General features: G+C 40.4%; 1 protein-coding gene across 1 annotated transcript in view; it reads right to left on the minus strand.

Annotated features, from left to right (window-relative positions):
- Positions 1-376: 376 nt before the first annotated feature.
- The window catches only part of PCSK5 (proprotein convertase subtilisin/kexin type 5), a 413,061-nt gene continuing 393,371 nt past the window's right edge, over positions 377-20,066 (minus strand). The window contains exons 15-21 of the mRNA XM_006891991.1: positions 15,887-15,989; positions 15,428-15,621; positions 11,877-11,961; positions 6,591-6,688; positions 6,020-6,149; positions 3,427-3,542; positions 377-572 (exon numbers count right to left, since the gene is read on the minus strand). Coding sequence (XP_006892053.1) covers positions 457-572; positions 3,427-3,542; positions 6,020-6,149; positions 6,591-6,688; positions 11,877-11,961; positions 15,428-15,621; positions 15,887-15,989 — 842 coding nt within the window. The 3' untranslated portion in view covers positions 377-456. The remainder of the gene's footprint in view (positions 573-3,426; positions 3,543-6,019; positions 6,150-6,590; positions 6,689-11,876; positions 11,962-15,427; positions 15,622-15,886; positions 15,990-20,066) is intronic.

A 20,066-nucleotide genomic window follows, 5' to 3' on the forward strand; every position in this document is an offset into this window, starting at 1 on the left:
CTGTATGCTCTTGTGATGTTTTTGAAAGATATTTTTAGGTGTCTCAAAGGGGAAACAAGCAAGTAAATGCAAAAAGGGAGGGGCAAAAAAAGACTTTCAAACCAGGGCAGGAAATCAAATCATTACTTTAACGTCAAATTTTGGCATCAAATGCTTTGGTCATACAATACTGTCTCTGTGGTTCTGGCTGTTTAGTGTTAAACACCCAGTTATAAAAGGTAGGCTTGTTGTAGATTTATTTTTTTTTCTTTCCATTTAAGTTCTAACAAAACAGTTCACCATCTCCCTGCACAAACTGGAGAGAGAGAGAAAGAGAGAGAGGAGAGAAAAAGAGAGCAAAAAAGAGAGGTGGCTTGTTTTTTTGTTTTTTTTTTGCTTGGTTTTTTTTTTTCCTTTTTAATAATAATATGGAGTAATCTATAAGTCTACAGGAACAGGGAATTCTGGGATGGCTGCTCAGCCTTGGAATGTACATGTTTTGCAGCAAAGTTGTTGGAGAACCTTCCGCTGGCACAGATTGTTCTTTTTCACTAGCATACAGAAGCCTCCTTCGGCCCAGGACTCTTCCGTTGCTTTTCCAGGAGGTCAGCAAGAAAGGGAGGAAGTTGAACAGCATGATGTGCACACACGGAAGAAGGTTTTGATTGGTCAGACAGGCAGAGGTTGGAAGAGATCATTCAGGAGCAGTCAACAAGGAAGAAATTTGGTCCACCCAAAGTGATTTCAGTCAACAGCATTGTTTTTCAAGGAGAGATATTGTAGTCCAACAGGAAATGTGATTGGAATCCATTTACGAAGGGGGGAAAAAAGATTAGAAAAAGAATAAATTAGACATCAACAATAGTATAAGCAAGACCTTTTTTTCTTTAGAATCACCTGCAGCAAGGATTTTCCTTTTATATTAGAGAAAATAGCATGCTGTTTTGTTTCTCTGTTTATAGGAGAACTCTTCCTTTGGATAGTCAACCATATTTTAAATTTGGAAACTATTCTCAATTACAGTTGAGTTCAGCACATTGTATTATGCTGTAATTACGTGCCTGTCTTGTTACCCAAGCAGCACAATGACTAGGCCTCCTATTGACGCAATGACAACCATGTTATCTCAACATTCTCTAGTCAAAAGCAGTTGAGAAATGGTACAAGTTCTAGAAACGTATTTGACTTAAAAGATACTAAAATTTGTAATAAAAAGTGTATACTCTCATATCAGTGAGATATGACAGTTGAGAGTGAACAATAAGTACATCCTTCAATGTGATAGCCATGTGCTGTGAAAAGTTTGGTAAGCCAATATGAATGTCATTCTTTAGGAAATCTGAAAAGGACCCCCTACAAATTATGGTTCTTCATTTTCTACTTTGCCTACAGTCTTGACACTCTTCTCACCAAAGTACTGTGGTATTTGGCATACCTGGCATAACATTATTTGGTATAACGTCTCCCGTGCTTACCATAATTTGGGGAAAACAGTAAAAGCATCACAAACCTTGAAATGCCCAAGACAATGGCTATGGGTGACATTTTTGAGTTACACTGGCTTTCTTGGCTCAGTCACTTTAAAAACAGGTAGCCAACTAAAGAAAATTCTGGTCAGATTCAAAAATAGGTAAACCATGTTTTAAATTAAGGGTAAAGAGATACTTGCTGAACCTAGAAGTGACACTTACACGGGCCCCAGGGGCACATCCATTTCTCTCACTTCATTAGCTACAGCTAGGTCTGACCCTGGCCAAGGAAACCTCACATGTGCAGCACCCAAGTGACTCTACTCAATCCTCCCTGACCAACTGCCTACCAGGAAAGCAAAGATGATGAAACGTCGCCTAGCAAGGCCACAGATAATGTCCACGGGCCCACTGTTAGGCTGCCTTTTTGAGATTCCCAGTATGGAGTTGCAGAAGAACTGCTGATATCCTTTCTCCCATTTAGACCTAAGGAAGTTGATAACTTGGCCAAGGTGTGGAGCCTAGACATGACTCCTGAATCTAATCAGAGCACTGTCTGTCCCCTGCTCGAGTCCAGAGAAGGACAGTCAGGTAAGGGGAAGAATGCTTCCTTTCTTTTCTATTCTCCTATTTTTGTTAGTATCCAAAGGCATTTTAGAACAACTGTGGCTCAAAATAATTTTTTTTTACACCCTTGAGAGGCACTGTTTGCATAAAATTTAATCACCAGTGTGGGCTCCCTTCAGCCATGAATTACACATGTCAGGAGTCAAAGTTCACAAAAATGTTGGAGTTGAAGCTCCAATTTAAATATTAAATACACTCCTTTTACAGATGGGTAAGATGGGGCAAGAAATGAGATAACTTATCATTTGCAAAGTTGTTAGGGAGGTGGGGTGGCAGTGCAGTTCCCAAAGCTGACTGTATCTTAAAAATACTTGTGCAGCTTCAAAAATGTCCATGCTCAGGCTGCACCACTGACCATTCAATCGGCATCTTTAGGGGAGCCTCAAGCATCATGGCTGTGAACCATGCAAGGAAAGAAAGTCCACAATGGAGAAGTTTGAAGGTCCATACATGATATTCACTTCCTAGATATACTTCGAGTTTTTCCTTCTATGAGATTGGAATATTAATTCCTTGATTCACAGGTTTAATAACAACATTTTCAGACATCATTTGATCATTATCTACTTTGCCATCCAGTCTGTAATTGAACAGACAGTGAGGACAAGTGTAGGCACTTTATGAAGAGAAAAATCAATGTTTTATGATTTCATTTTCATCAAAGCTAGGTCACTGCAGAGGAAGACACATCTATTCCATCATGTCAATGTTTTAACTGTTGAAGACTTGTGAACCATAATTGAAACTACTAAAAATCATGTATTAAAAATTCTCAAGAATTTTCCAAATGAATGAAGCTTTATGAACAAAGATGTTCTCAGTCATGTCATTTACAAATCAAATTATGAAACAATCCAAACAATTATTATGCTGTTATTAAAAATGGAGTTTCTTAAAACTTTGTTATGCTCATATCTAATGTTTGTTGCAAAAAATCAGCATACAGACCACAATGCTCAGGTATTTAAGAAAGAAATACATATGCTATTGTTGTTACATACCACCAAGTCAGAACTGACTCAAAGCTGACCCTCTAGTGGGTTTTCAGAGGCAGTGAACCATAAGAGAGGAGAATGCCCATCTTTCTCCCATTGAGTAGCTGGTGAATTTGAACCATGTGTCTTGGGGCACGTCTATGTATGTATCTACGTATCTATCCATCCATGTGATTTCTTTAGTTCTTTTAAGAAACAAAAAAATATTACTGAGGTCATAAGTTCAAGATAAATGAATGACAGCAAGATACTGGCATGTCCTCACTGCCACATGCTTGATGCTTGCTTTAAGTGGAAATACCATAGATCTCAAATAGAACACATTTTAAGAGAACCCCCTGAGCAGCTGTACTCACCGTCCTTGCAGATGGCTCCCAGCTGACACACTCCTAAGTCTAAGAGATACCCACTGGGGCAGCTGGTACAGTTCTTGAAACCTGGACCACTGCAGGTCAAGCAGCTGGCGTCACATCTACGGGAACAATGCACAGGTGAGTGGCCTTCCCCTCAGCAAGCACAGCAGGCTGTTCACTATCTATGTTTTGACGACTTATACCTAACTCTCCATTTGATGCTAACACAGAAATCTCTTGTGACTTTAATCTCTAGGTTTGACAACACTGAAGAAAACTCACCAGGAAGAAATAGTGATTTAAAGGAGATATGCTGCTGTTGTTGTTAGGTCCCCTTGACTTGAACACCAAATCGGACCCTTGTCCTGTCCTGTACCATCGTAACACTCTAAGACACACACAATACCATTGTTAAAGTCACTATATTAATCCATCTTGTTGAGGGTCTACCGATCCCAGCATGACACCTCCCTTCAGGGACGGGTTCCTCTGGAAAATGTGCCCAAAGTAAATGAGGAAGTTATGTCATCCTTGTCTTTAAGAAGCACTCTGTATTTCCTTCAAGTCAGATTTGTTTGCTCTTTTGGCCATCCATGGTGTAGTCAATACTCTTCACCAACATAAAAATTCAAAGGCACAGACTCTTCTTTGGTCTTCTTTATTCATTGTCCATCTTTTAGATCCAACTTTTAAGGAAGCGACTGAAATACCATGGCCTGGATCAGGCTCACCATCCCAAATGGGATATGCTGTTGCTGTGTACTGTCCAGTTGGAACCAACCCATAGCTGACCCTCTAGTGGGTTTTCAGAGGCAGTTAATCACATGGTAGGAGACTGCCTATCCTTCTCCTGCAGAGCAGCTGGTGGCCTTGAATCACGTGCCTTTGGGATTACAGCACTAGGTTCTTTTTTTTTTTTTAAATTTTGTGTACGTGTACCGTCAAATCAGATCTGACTGGTACAGGAGGATATTGCGCCTCCTTCTCCGGCAGAGCGTCTGGTGGATTCGAACCGTGTTCCTCTGGGATTGCAGTTCAGTTTCTTGCCACTAGGCCACCAGAGCTCCCCGCAGCACTAGGTTCTTGACACTAGGCCACCAGAGCTCCAAAAGGGATATAGCAAGCACTTAAAATAGAAATATTATTGCAAAGGTTTTTATAAATGCACTTGAAGCAACAAAAAATATCAAAGAGAAATTGGGCTAAATACATAGGCAAGTATCCATTTTTAACTGTCTTCACCTTATTTTATCATTTAAAATGAAAAATCGTTCCAGTTAGGTAGATCCACAAAAAGTTAAACATAAAATTCTGAACAGGTGTATCCTTCTCTCTTTCACTGCCTTTGACTTGGAACTGAGTCAGAGCTGATCCACCGGCAGGTTTCAGAGGCTTTAAGTCGGTGGGAGGAGACTGCTCCTCTTTCTTATGTTTCTGGTTGATTCAAGGCACCTGTTCTTGGGTTGGAACCCATGAGGCCACCAGAGCTCCCCAACATATACATCTATGGCAAGAATCAGTGCAATGCTATTCACAACAGTTAAAAGGTGGAAACAACCTAAACATTCACAACTGCTGAATGAATTAAAAAAGTTCTTTAGACAATGGGATATTACCCTGCATAAAGAGAAACTAATATGATAAGGACAGACCTTGGATATACTGGCTGAGTGAAGTAAGTTAGCTATAAAAGGACCAATCTTATGTGATCCTACTTATACAGAATATTTAGGACAGACAATTATATAGAAATTAAAGTTTATTAGTCAATCTCTAGGGCAAGAAGAAGGAGAAATCACTGTTTAGGAAGCACGAAGGGATGATGGTTTTGGAAAACTGGATAAAGGTAATAGTGGCACAATATGATTCACAATCATAATGACAACAACATCTTACTATATTGGTTATTTTTTATTTAAGCCTCTTGTTTAGTCAACAAGAACTCGGGAAGGGCCTTTGTATTTAAAAGTTGGTTATTTTATTTTGGAGGAACATTCTTTAAAGTGGTACAGCACTCTTCTGTCAATATGCTGTACTGAGGTAACCTGGGGTTGCTGTGATGCTGAACCTTGTGCCATGGGGGTGTCAAATGGCATAACGGTTACCCATGGTGGACAGTGTTTGGTGGAGCTCCCGGGTTAAAACAGGTTTGGAGCAGGAGTGGCACCCACTTCCAAAACAACATACCTCCGGAAACTCTATGAACTTTGAGAAATGATGATAGTTATAGAAAGGCTTCAGGTCTTTTGTTCATAGGGTCACTGTGAGTCATGCTTGATTCAACAGCAATCAACAACAACAACATCACTGAACTGTATATGTAAAAAATTTGAATTAACAATTGTACTACATGCATTTTAACACTTCAAAAATTCCAAGTTTTCATATAATTTATAAAGACAACCATATAAGAACCCAGTAATCAAGTGCCTAACTAACAGGCCTTCAGAAACTCTATAATTTGGTAAATGTCGATAGTTGTTGTAGAAGGGCTTAAAGCCTTTGGTTATAGGGTTGCTATGAGTCGTGTTTGACTCGAAGGTAATCAACACCACCACCAATCAAGTGCCAGGACTGTGAGTGACGATGCACTTACTTTTTACAGGATTTATATCCATTCTCTGAAGAGTGGTCAAAGTAGTAGCTGATGCTGCAACTCTGCACACATCTTCCATCCTCCATGAAGTAGCCCTCAGTGCAGTTAATGCACCCATCAGCTCCTGCCCCTGCAAAGCAACAGAAAGCACGAAACGGGGAAAGAAGCTCAACAGAGGTTACACAGTGTGTGGCTGTGAAGACAGCAATACTGTATTAGGATTTTAACAGTTGTCATTTAATATCTGTATTTCTTCTGGGTGAAATCATCAAAATAAAAACACTCAAAGTAAAGTCAGAGTTAGTAAAAGATGTCAACTTCACCCCCATATATAAAATCTCTGGAAAAAGAGTATTATCGCTGAGATAGATGGTCAAGTTTCCCACCAAGAGGGGTGATTAACTCTCAGTGAGGATACATGTGTATGAGGACAGAGAGAAAAAAAGCGTTTCAGAGATTTGTAGGATGCTCCAACATTTAACCTAAAAATGTTAAGCGAGTTGCTTAAATGGAAGCAAAACTCGAGCCAGAGAATAAAGTGCACACTGAGGGGGAGAAGCATGTGTGTTACCAGCACAGGTGGCGCAGAAACGGTGGCAGGGCTGGCAGTCCTGGCCGTCAAAGTACCATCCATCTTCACAGGAGACCGAGCACTGGGACCCCTGCAAGCTGGGAGAAGCAGAAAGCAGGATGTACACACAAGGCTGCCATCCAGGCAAAGAGCTAACCACTCCCCAGGCTCCATGCGTGGTAGACAGCCTTCCCCTCACAGACCTGGGGGCTCAGCAGAGCTGCAACCCTCTCTAGTGCCTATCACGGATTTCTGCCTGTTTTGACACCCGGAGCATGAACGCTGTTGGGAGGCTCTGCAGATGCTCTTTATATTTTTAGATTGGCTGACACATCTCCAATTTGGTCAATCTCTTTGAACCTTGTGGCTTTTACAACAGGATTTGACGGGGTTGTGTTTGGTTGGTTGGTTGGTTTTTGTTTGGTTTGTTTTTTTTTTTACAAAGCAATGGCATTACCTAACAATACGGAGTATGGAGAAAGACAAAGGACTGTGACGTTCACTGTTCACTATGCACTGTACCTCAACAAAAACAACAAGAACAAGCAAAAAAGTTTATTAAACAAGTGCTCCTAGTTGTACCAGCAAGCAACATTATGATAAATGAAAAGATAGCAGGTCTTGACTTGGATTCAATATCAATGCCCTTGGAAGCAGCGGTCAAGAAAGCAGATGTATTGCTGTTGTGGTCAGGTGTTATCAAGTCACCTACGACTTATGGTGACTAATGACCAACAGATCAAAACTTGCTCTATCCTGCACCATCAGAACTTCACTCTCCATCATGCTCAAGCCCACAGCTGCAGCCATTATGTCAATCCATTCCCTAACATGTGCCTTTTTTCCAGCGACTGCCCCTCCTGAAAACATGCCCAACTGTGGCAGACAAATTTTCTCTATTCCGGTCTCTAAAACAATCAAGCACTTACTATGGGCCTATCTGCTGCAAGACTCCTTTAAAGTATCCCTAAGTGAGCCATTACTGAGGACTCAGGTATGCCTGATCAACCACTGTATATTCAGTAACCTCACATGCATGCAAAAGTTGGATAATGAAGAAGGAAGACTAAAGAAGTGGGTGCCTCTGAGTTGCGGTGTTGGAGAAGAAGATTTAATGCACCTGTGGACTGTCAGAAGCATGAACAAATCTGTCTTATAAAAAGCATCACCAGAATACTCCTGAGGACAGGAGGATGGTGAGGGTCTCTCAGGTGATTCACGTCTGGGCATGCTCGCAGGAGGGACCAGTCCCTGGAGAAGGGCATATGTTCAATAATGGAGACACTTAGTGTAAAAGGAGGCTCCTCAGTGAGATGGACACTGGTGTGGCAACAAGCAGAGCAGCAATGCGAGCGTGGGGCCGGAGCAGGCAGCGTTCTGCTCTGCTGTACACTCGGCGGCTCTACGCTCAACTGACTCAAGAGCCCCTGCCAGCAACTGCTTCCACTTAATTACTTTTGTTTTTGTGTAATGACAAATGCAATTGCAATAGGTGGTAAGAGGAATTATCACAAAATTAAAGTCTTCATACTTCCTTGCTGAATCATCTGCTCTATATTCTCAGGTTTTGGAAATTCTTTGTCTTTTGGGTCGCAAGCGACTCAACGACACATAACAACAACAACAACAACCTTATCCATCGGCTGCCTTCTAAAACAAAGCGACTCTTTTGCCTATATAATTTATTAATGTTAACAATTCTAATGGGGACTTTAGTCAAATTGCCTATTTATCTGCTAATTCTTAAAGCATCTCACCTTTTGTTGGCTACATCATACTGTTTTTCTAATTGCTAGTAATAATACTAAGAAAACAGCAGATTACCTTTCTAGCACTGAGAGATGCTGTCTAATGCGTTCTAACGAGTTACTAGAATGTTAACTGAGGGATGTATCATTTGTTTCTCCTGATTTCTGTCAGCTATGATTTTTTTATTTCATGTCCAAGTTAAAATAAAAATAAGAGAGATTTATAATGTTTGTAAATAAAAATGAAAACTCAACAGAATTTATAATTGATAAATATTATTGATTGAATAACCAAACAATGTAACTAGAATTACAGAAGAAATGTAATCCTATGTCACCAAAATTGTGATACTTGACTATATGTATTTAATTGATAAGTAAAATGATTTCTGCCCTCTTAAACTGTCTATATTGTTCCAACGTTTATCTGACTTTGCTTCCTCTATGGATATTCATTTTAAAAAGTAAAATGTCTTTTCCCTCATGCTCATTAAAGAAATTTGCAAAGTACAAATATAAGCCAGATAGGAAAAACTTGTTAAGAGTTCAATGCATTTTCTTCCAGTATTTTAGGTATAGAGTTTTGTTTTATCCTTGCTTCTTCTTAGCCACTATTTAAAAATTTACTAGTCTCTAGAGAAAGATGGTCAACCCAAGAAGTCCACAGAAAAATGCAAGGGGCCTCAAAGAGACTAGACAACAAAACTGAAATGCAACTTTATTCCTGCTCTTCTGACAGAGACGGTGTTTAAAATGCCGGGAAAGGAAGGTGCCCCTCCTTGTAGAACTAGAAAGAAGACATTTCATCAAATGACATTTTTTTTTTTTTGTGGGAGGAATAGATTCCTGGAAAACTTATCAGGGCTTTGAAAAAGTGGCCTAATTTCTAACAAAGGACAGTACTTCTGAGGTTGGCACGTGTTCAGCAGGACACAGGGGCTGCCTGTTATGAGTAAAGGATGACCAAGTGTATGCTGTGTGACCCAGAGCAAGTACTACGAACCTGGCCATTTCTGCTGTATCCACAATACCTGTATTAGAAGACCAGCAGTCCTGACCTGGTAACACCCAGTGGAATGTCTGGAGTTTTTCTTTAAGAAAGCAATCTCTATGTTCTATTCTGTTGAACATGGAAGCCTCTATCTACCAATGTGGTGACTGAGTATTTGTAATGTGGCTTATGAGACCAAATAATGGATATTTAAATTTTACTTCATTTTGACTAATTTAGTCTAAATTGACAATTGGTACTTGATTCAATTACTGGAAAAACGTGAGTCAGTTTGGAACAACTTGGCCACATATTTTTTTGAAGTACATTTTATGAAATCTAAGTACAGATTAAATATTTCTTAGAAAAATTATGGTCTTAGTTAAGATACCAAAGAGTGAATGTACAGATATTTCACTAATATTTTTATAATGATTATATGTTGCAATAATAGTTCTTTCATTTGCCTATACATCTTTTGTTGTATAATAATTTAATTAGAAATTTATTTATTTATGCAATTATAATAATTTGGATATATGTGGGTAAATATTTTACTATAATACATTTTACCTGTAAATGTAGCTTATTCTAATTTTTTATATTGAGTACATGCTGAAATAACCTTTTTTATATATTTGGTAAATAAAATATTATTAAAACGTATTTCACTTGTTTCTGTATTTCTTTTCCTATGCATACTAGAATGTTTAAAATTAAATAAGTGACTCTCATCACTGATATTAGAGAATTCTGATCAAACTTATTATATAAGAAAAATAAATCTTAAAGAAGTTTTTAGATTATTTCTTATGGAACAATCATGCATCAGGGTACTTTCTTTGAATGTTGTCATGTTTAATCCTTACCATAATTAAGCAGAGTAGGGTTATTATCTACATTTTACAAAAGATAAAACTGAGTGGTTAAGTGGCTTGCCCAACTCACACAGTGTCTGAGTGGGATTCAAACAGCAGGGGGATGTGTACGTTCCATCTTTTTCATTATTATCTATCAGGTCCTTCTCTAAGAAGAATGAAGAGTCTGAATTAATAAAGAACTAGCAAAAGTACAGTTCTTGAGATAAAGATGTTAAGAAAGCAACAATGAATGTACTTTGGGGAGAATAAAAAAGAGAAAGAAAGAAAGCCACAAATCAGGATAATAAAAAAGATTTAAAAAAATGATGTTCTGGTATTGATCATACTCAAGATGTCTAAATAAGGTGGCCCATTCTCTGAGGAATACTCAACTCATTGGCATCATGTTGGCACTGACTCCCTGCTGAGCCTTCAGCAGGTTTTCTGAGGCCACAGATCACATGGGAGGGGACTGCCCATCTTTCTCACAGGAAGCCACTGGTGGATTTGAAGCCACCTTTGGGTTAGCACTGCACCTCCCCCAGGACTACCTGCCTGGAACTGTCTAAGCTGTCAGTCCTCTGTCTCCTGGTGGCCTCAGGTGTGTCACAGTATAACTGTGTTCCCTAAGGTTTTCCAAATCTAGATCACCAGGCACCTGTGCGTGGAATCAAAACACATTCTCCTGTTAGTGGTGGGAGGTGTTAACCACTTGTACCACTCCAATGCTCGTAACTGCCTCCACCTTGCCTATTTTACCTTTAATCAAGGGGAAAGGAAAGATACTATCAGTGCTCAAAAGAACCCAGTACAACTGAATCCAAACTCTATAAATTCAGCAGGCAGTTCTGGTGGCTTAATGGTAAGGTGTTATGTTGCCAACCCAAAGGTACTTGGTTCAAATCTACCAGTTCCTCGGAGAGAGAAAGATAAGCAATCTCTTGTGTGATTTATTCCTCTGAAAACCAGAAGTGTCAACTATGTATCAGTTCCATCTAGATGGTACATAACAACAACAACATGTAAATGCAGAGCTTCCAGTTCCTCCTTCCACCTACGCCAAGCTTTGACTTTCTCTCCTGAGATCAATGGGATGCCTTGTACTTTGGAGCTGCGTGCTGCTTGTACAGATTCTGCCAACTATCGCCCTTTTGCAATAAGCAAGCCATCCATTCAAGGCAAACATTCCCTGGTGTTAAATCTATGTGCATACCATAGCATAATGGAACCAAGCCTGAAGTACTTAAGATAAGAAAATGATGGGCTATATGGAGGAACATAATAAAGATAAGGGACTAGTTTCCGGCCATCAAAGGAATAAATCAGGAGGATTAAATATAATTCACTGGCATTATCTGCATAGCAGCCTTTGACTGGCACACTGCAGGTCAAAAGAATGAAGATGGGCTTCAAAGGGTCATTTTTATTTACCTGTATCTGAGCAATCTTTTCTAAAAGAGAATTTTATTTAGTTTATAAACCTTCCTTAGGCAAGATGGCATCCAATCTGTCACATAAAATGGTAAAGAGAATACAAATAGCAATCAAGTGTCCGAGTGGGATTCAAACCAAAGGGATATCATAAGCGGGTTATTTATTTACAGCTTTAGGTTCCCTCCCTCCTTTATTTATATTGAGAAGCCCCGGGGGCGGCTGTGTGAAATGATACACTTTTCCGCTCTCTTACCTTAACCCGTCTCTACATTCTGTACAGTTCTGGTACTCAGTACAAGTCTTGCAATTCTCACTGCATTTCCGGCAAAGATTCTTTTCTATTAAAAAAATAAAAGTGACAAAGTTATAATCAAGTGGATTCCATAAAAGCAAATGGAGAAGTTTTTATGTTTGCTACAGTATCCATGCCCTTAAGTGTAAAGTTGCAAGAAAAACCCCAGCCTTATTATTTGTTATTGGTTCTCAGCAAAGCAAATACACTCAGGAGTCAAGACCTACTAGGAAGCATCATGCGGATCATTTAGGATTTTAAAGTCAAGATAAGTATGATCTAGTCAATTCCTAGTTGAGATTATACTCCGTTGCACTCTCTTCCTCTCTCTCTCAAAGTTTTCTGACTTCTGTCAATGAAAATTCCCTATGGGAGGATTAAGAAGCAATATGAGGTCATACCTGATCCAAGTAAGGTATTATCAATTGTTTCTGATGCATTTAAAAGTTAAGCAATGAACAAATAAGGAAACTCCAAAGAATTGATACCTTAGAATTGCAGCGCTGGCAGATTGTTTTTGAATATACCATGGACTGCCAAAAGAACAAATAAATCTGTCTTGGAAGTAAGTGTGACTAAGGGTGCTCCTTAGAGGCAAACACGATGAAACCGCATCTCATCTACTTTGGGCATGTTGGTAAGTGGGGGCCAATCCTTGGAAAAAGACAACATGTTGGGAAAGGAAGAGATGCAGTGAAAGAGAGGAAGATCTTCAACAAGATGGATCGACACAGTGACTGTACAATAGATAAGAGTATGTGAGGGATCATGAGGACAGTACAAGACTTTGTACAGTATAAGATTTTGATCTACAGTCCCTGGGGTTGCTGTGAGTATTGGTCCACTGAATCGGCACCTAACAATAACAACAAGAAGTTGTTTCTAGGACTGCTCTGATGAAATCTAGGACTGTAATAAAGTGTCACTTACTTATTTCTTGCACATCCTCAAACAGCCACACAAGCTGCTATGAAGTTGATACAAATGTTACTTTATTTAGAGGAGCTCTGGTGGTGTAGTGGGTGAGAAGATATGCTACCAACTCAAAGGCATATGGTTCAAATCCACCATGGGAGAAAGACTGGCAATCTCCTATTGGCAATTTTTTGGCCCCTAAAAGCCCATTAGTGTATCAATTTTGAGTTCTGATTTGACTGCAATGAATTGAGTTTTATATTTCAGCTAACATTTGCAATCTGGAGAGCAGAAATGCATTTTATTGAACTAAGAGATTTTGGATATTGGCTTTCTTATTTAATACAAACCGAGGTCCACATTGGGGAAAAGAAATGGCAAAGTAATGATTTATTATCTTGCTTATTATTTTATCTGGAATGAAGGGCTTTCTAGTATTTTAACTAATGGTCTAGTATTTTAACTAATGGTTACCACTGATTCACCTCCGACCAACGACAATCTCATTTGTGTCAGGATGGAAGTGGGTTTCTAGCCCCTTCTTTCAGGAATTTCTGTGTAGAACTGAAGCTACCTTTCGGGTCAGGCAAGCACATTAACCATTTGCTCCATCCAGAGAATATTCAAGCACATTAACCATTTGCTCCATCCAGAGAATATTCAGTATGTTACACTACATTTTTGTCCCAGGTAAAATGTCCCTGGCGACTTGCTACCTGCTCTGAAATGTAAGTGGATAATATCCACACATTTAAATAGGACTGAATGAAGTTTTGTTATCTTCCTCTAAGTGCTTGATTTGCTTTGTTGTTTCAGAGACAAACCATGCTTTAATGGATCCCTGTAAACACCTAGAATAATCAGTGCCCTTGCCCTTGAACGGTAGTGACGATAAAGAGTACTGAATATACCACGGACTGACAAAAGAACAAATAAATCTGTCTTGTCAGATGTGCAACCTGGTCTTCCTTACAGGCAAGGGCAGTGAAATATTATCTTATTTACTTGGGGCATGTTGTCAGGAGGGGCTAGTCCTTGGGAAAAGGACTATGCTAGGAAAGGTGAATGAGAGGAAGAGCCTTGGTTAGATGGACGGACAAAGTGATCATAACGACAGGCTGGAGCCTGACAGACATTGTGAGAACGGTGCTGTTCAGAGGGTCGCTAAAAGTCACAGTCAACACGATGGCATCCGACAAGCTTTATATAAAGACACAGTGGATTGAGTCTGAGTGCCTCAGCAAGAAACACTAAGTCCTTTATAAATCTGCCTGTAGTTACCACACAGTCTTTTTCACTGTATTATCATTAAGAATCCTGCATCGTGCATGAAGGCAGAAGTCCTAGATTTACACTCTTCTTTCATTACTTCCAATAGGCAAGTTCAGGGTCTCTATTCTCTTTCTTGTTAAATGGTGATTACAATGATGCTTGTCTTGTGGGTTTAATGAAATTAGACAAGGCAATTGTATCAACTATAAAGTCATGAACTCATGTTAGTAGTAATTGTGACTAGTCATGATCATACGTGAGCCCCACTTTGGACGTAAACAAACTTATTCAAGTATGAAATTATAACACAAGACAATTACATAAAAAGAAAGAGATACACAGACCACTTGAATCAACACTATATAGTAGCTGAAGTAATTACTTGAACAGCCTTCCTTAATTACCCACCTCCCAGGCTCTGGAAAAAGAACTGACTCTCTCAATTATCTTGATCCTCCTACACAACATTCCAGAAACATACTTCATTACCAAGCCTCAGATTCTTGATAGCATTTTGATTCCCTCACTTCCAAGGAAGAGTTCCTATCTCTGTTGATTCCTAACCACTCCTCCCACTTCTCACATAATGTTCTACTTTCTCCATTAAGTTGTAGATCATGCCTCAAATCTGGGGCTAAAAAACACAGATGACTCCCTGGCCACTGTCTGGAAAAAGGGCATGCTGATTGATGCTATCTGTCTCATAGGGAAATGCCTATGCCTTTGGATTGGTAAAGAGGCAAAATCATTCATACTGGCAATATGATTTATGCTGAATATCTGCTTTCCTTCTGGGAGTCTGGAATTTTGGTACATGACAGACAGCAAGGCTACCAGATCAATTACTGATGAAAATCCTGGCTGCTGAGATGCTAATGAGCTTCCTGGTAAGTGGCATTTTACCATATTGTCACAAATTATTCCTGGGGGCATCAGGCAAATCTCACGTGATGCTACTGGGAGCTGACTTTAGAAGGTTAAGTACCCAGTTTCTTCCAGACTTCCCCCAAGCGCTGTTCTTTTGCAATTTCCCCTATAAAATATCCCAGCCATGAGTAAGGCTGTGTTGAGTCTTTTGAGTCTTGCTAGCAAATCAATGGTTGAGCCTATATATAAGGTGATTTGAGGATGCCTGGACCCAGTTAGCTGCAAGCTTTTTACAAAAAGCTTCTAAGGGGTTCTCTTAAAAATAACAAATGGCTAGATCTTGGTTTGATATCAAGCAAAGCCTAGGATCACAGAGGAAGAACACCATCCGTAGCCACTCACTTCAAGGCAAAGCCCAGATTTCCTCTCCCATACACAAGTATCAGAGGCCCACTCACTGGGATCCTGGTAGAAGCCCTCGGGGCAGTGAGCAGCACAGCTGTTGGTTTCCTCACTTAGGAAATAGCCGTATTTGCAGGACAGGCATTGGTCGCCGTGACCCCCAAAGCAGGTCTCACAGTTGGGGGCGCACTTCCTGCATCTTTTCTTGTCCGCGTGGTAGTGGCCAGGTGGGCAGCTGGAGACACAGATCCTGCAAGGACAAGGAAGGAACAAGGCAGAAGGGTCATGTCACCAGCGACTCAGTGCACAGAATCCTCTCAGTCGTGCACATACAGCTGTCTTCAGCCTCAAATGCCCGCTTCACTCATGCTGCTGACATTCACGTAAAGGGCCACTTTTGGTTTGATAAAGGATTCCATTTTCAGGGTGTATGATGAAGGAATATTGCAGTTAAACACCACCAGGTTCCCCCAACTAAGGCACCCCTGGTCCCAGCCATGTTGCGTCCTTCTTACCTGGTGTTGTTCTTCAGCTTGTAGTAGTAGTGTAAGCAGTCATTGCAGTGGTCCGGTCCAGGCCCATCACAGCCAACCTCACTGCACTCGGGGTCACAGGGACCTTTCCAAAACAGAGCACAATGACACCTCACAAAATGACAACTGAGGCAGCTCTCCCTGGAACTGGAGAGAAAACTTGCTCTCACCTTGCAAAACTTGCAAAAGACTCTTAGGTGGTCAAAGATCTTTAAGATGGAAGAATGATGGTCAGTGTGGTTAGAAGCCTAGAGATAAACAATGACTGTTCTTTTGGAAAAATCACAGTTGCCTAAGTATCAATGATGTAAGTCCTAGTCTCCAAACACATGTGAGCGTCTTGGGGGAGACAAGAATTTCCAAAGTCAAATGAATGCTGCCATTGCAGCAACTGGGACAAACCCATCACAGCCAGAGAAGATTCAATTAAATATGAATAACGAGAAAAATGCCAGATTTATGGAAAAAATTACAAGGAAAGCTGTTGACAGAAAAGAAATAAAGGTTATTATTCAATACTCGCACCAGATTGCTTGTCTTGTCCAAGGTCATCAAAGCCACTGAATACCTCTGAGATACCGTGGCCAGCAAGAAACATCATGAATGCATCTGGCACAAACTGATCGGCAGTTAGCCTTGGATTACAAGGCAGCCTCTTCAGGCACAGACAATAGATTGAAAACGGAATCTTATCCAAGAGCCAAGACAACTCAACAAAAAAGAGTGACACATAAATTTAAAAAATGCAAGCAAGTTTAAAGAATTCCAGACCTGGGACGAGGGCTTCTAATCTCTCTGGCTACATACTCTTCAAAGGCAAGCTAGAGAGCATGCACAGTAAAAAACAAACATTCTGCCAGAAGGATGGAGCTATTTTGTGATTGATGAAAGCTCTCTAATGCTATAGCTGTAAAAGTTTTGCTTACTTGAAATTTTTCTTTCTGATGCACCACATTTGGGGACACCTGGTCTCATAATCTTTAAGCTCTTTCTCATTGACTATTCACAGTACTTCAACAAGGAATATATATATCATGAAATGTACAAACAGTAAGAATATGAGAATTGCTTTGAGCTGTATTTTTGTTGTTGTCAATCAAAAGGATTCAAGTGCTTATAATCTTTGCGTGCATTAGTAATCTCATGGCCAGGTTCTCTAGTGATCGAATCACAGAGACCCAAAATGTTAGCATTAGGATGAAATAACTTAGAAGAAATTTTTTAAGCACCCTTATTCAACTGACGAGAAAAACAATTTTTTCAGAAGTTCCAATGGCTAGTCCAATAAATCATAGTGTTTAGTAGATAGACTTGAGATCAATGAGAGGGCTGACTCCTTGTCCAGGTCTCCCGCCCAGTGGTAGTAAATCATGGACTAGAGATGACCTCTTGATCAGAATAGAAACGAGTCATCTCCAAGTACTGCAACAGACTTGGAATATATACTGATTAACTGGAAGAGTAATTTGATAGCACTGTTTATCTCTGTTTTCTCCCAAAGCCTTAAACCAATCTCTTGAGCTGAATTCCACAGTGAATACATCTTGGGACTTTTGTACCATCTACACATGGTACACTAGAGGGGTGAAGTTCAGTTCTAATGAATTCTACAGAACTTCACGTGAGGCTGAAGTTCAGGCAGCTGAGGGTCTTCCAGTCTCTGTAATTATATGAAACTGCTCAGAAATCTGGTTAAGATTCTATTTGTGCCTCTGATTTCTACATGAAGATAGAAATAACAGGTTCAGAAGGATTGAATTTTCACCAGCTGACTTACAGGGAGAAAAGAAGATTCAAACTCCAGACACATTTACTCTTACTATTTTCAAAAAAGTCTCTGTGTGGGAAGATATCCAAGTTCAGATTTAGTGCTACTTATAATTGTAAACTGTTTTAGATGCAGCAGAGTCGCATTCTAGGTTAAAAAAGACAATGCCTATGAGTTGGAAATGACTTCTAGCTCATCTTCTAGTGGGTTTCTGGAGGATGTCAACTGCATGGGAGGAGACTCTGCTGGTGGATTTGAACAGCCAACGAGACTGCTGCTTTTGGTGTAACCCTTTTTAGACCACACCATCAGAGCGTCTGGCATTATAGGTGACAAGATAATAATGAAATAATTTTTGTTTTCTATTGCGATGGGAAAGTCTGCTATTAATGACCTCTCTAAAGCACTCAAGAGCAACGGTGTCTCTCTGGAGACTAAGGTGCGCCCGATACAGGCCATGGTCTTTGCAATCACTTGTTATGCATCAGAGAGTTGGACAATGACTAGGGAAGACAGAAGGAGAATTGATGCCTTTGAGCTGTGGTGCTGGAGAAGAGTATTGAATGTACCATGGACTGCCAAGAAAACAAACAGATTCATCCTGGAGAGGGTTAAACCAAGCTACTCCTTGGAGGCAAGGATTCTGGGGCTTCATCTGACATACTGTGGGCATGTTGCAAGGAGGGACAGATCCTTGGAGAGGGACATCATGCTTGAGAGGGTGGAGGGATGGCGCAAGAGGGGAAGACCCTCTATGAGATGGACTGACTCAGTGACTGGGGTAATCGGGGTGGGTTTGTCAGAGGCAATGCAATTGGCACAGGATAGAGCAGGGTTTAGGGCTGTTGTACATAGGGTCGCTATGAGTCACAAACGACTCAACGGCTCATAACAACAACAACACTGACAACTCAGTGGTGCTGGAGAAGAGTGTTGAATATGCCATGGACTTCCAGGAGAACAAACAGGTTCATCCTAGAGAGGGAGAAGCCAGGCTGCTCCTTGGAGGCAAGGCTTCTGAGGCTTTGTCTCACATACTTTGGGCATACTGTAAGAAGAGACCAGTTTTTGGAGAAGGACATCATGCTTGGAAGGGTGGAGGGATGAAGAAAGGGAGACCATCGATGAGATGGATGTGATACAGTGACTGGGGTAATAAGAATATGTGTGTCAGAGACAGTAAAGATGGCACAGGACAGAGGAGGTTTCAGGGCTGTTGTTTGAGAGCACATAACAACAACACTGACAAGTGTTAATGTGGGTATTTCTGGAGATGTACTGAGGAAAAAAATTACAAAGATTTTTTTCCACCTTGTTTTAAATCTTACCAAATTTGAAACTGGAAATATAACAATAGATTATTATGCATTTATCTTCTTGGACCAGTATCTTATATTAGATGAGGAAAAATAGTTTGTTAGGCATAAGGTTAACAACAAAACAAAATTTAATACAATCTAGCTTGGGTTAGTTCACTTGGTGTTGGTAGCCCTGGGAGCACACTGGACAGTCTACTACGAGGCGGTTGTGACAAGACAGCTGGAGTGCGGGTCAAATTTATTGCTGACTTTGGGATACCACTTGCTTCGAGTGGAAGGAACTGCATGCATATTGAAGATAGTCTACCAAAGTAACTAACAAAATACTGCCTTTAGTATAGGAGAAAAAAATATTTGCAGATAATGTAAGCAGAGGGCTTCAACTGCCTGTAAAATCAATTCTAAAACACATAACCTAGTGAAGAACTCAGGCAAAGTGCCCAGATGGAAGATAAATAAGAAACAGCCAGTACACTGGTTCAAAGAGCTCACTGCTATTAAAATGGACTATACTCACAGCTGACCCTCCAGTGAGTGGGAGGCTGTAAACCTCATGGAGGGGACTGTCCAGCTTGCTCCTGTGCGACTCACTACCCTTGGTTTTGCTGCCTAACCCCCTAATAGAACTCCCTAATACACGTGTTGCTATTATGTACTGTGAAATTGAGTAAGACTCACAGCAACCAGGCAAATGAACAATCTAGATCCTGTCCTATCCTCATTATATCAAACATAATCAAGTCATTCAGCAGTCACTGTGTCAACCCATCTGGGGGAGGGTCTTCCTGTTTTTTGCTGACACTCCACAATTCCAAACATGATGTCCCTCTCTTAAGGAATAGCCTACCTAGTATGTTGTTGTTGTTGTTGTTATGTGCTGTCGAGTTGCTTGCGACTCATAGCGACCCTATGTACAACAGCCCTAAACTCTCCTTTGTCCTGTGCCAAACGCACTGTCTCTGACACTCTCATCCCAATTACCCCAGTCACTGAATCAATCCACCTCGTAGAGAGTCTTCCCCTCCTGCACTGTCCCTCCACCCTCCCTAGCATGATGTCCTTCTCCAAGGACTGG

Source organism: Elephantulus edwardii, unplaced genomic scaffold (genome assembly GCF_000299155.1).
Source record: "Elephantulus edwardii isolate Elephantulus edwardi_28Jun2011 unplaced genomic scaffold, EleEdw1.0 scaffold00108, whole genome shotgun sequence".
In the NCBI taxonomy this organism is placed as follows: Eukaryota; Metazoa; Chordata; class Mammalia; order Macroscelidea; family Macroscelididae; genus Elephantulus; species Elephantulus edwardii.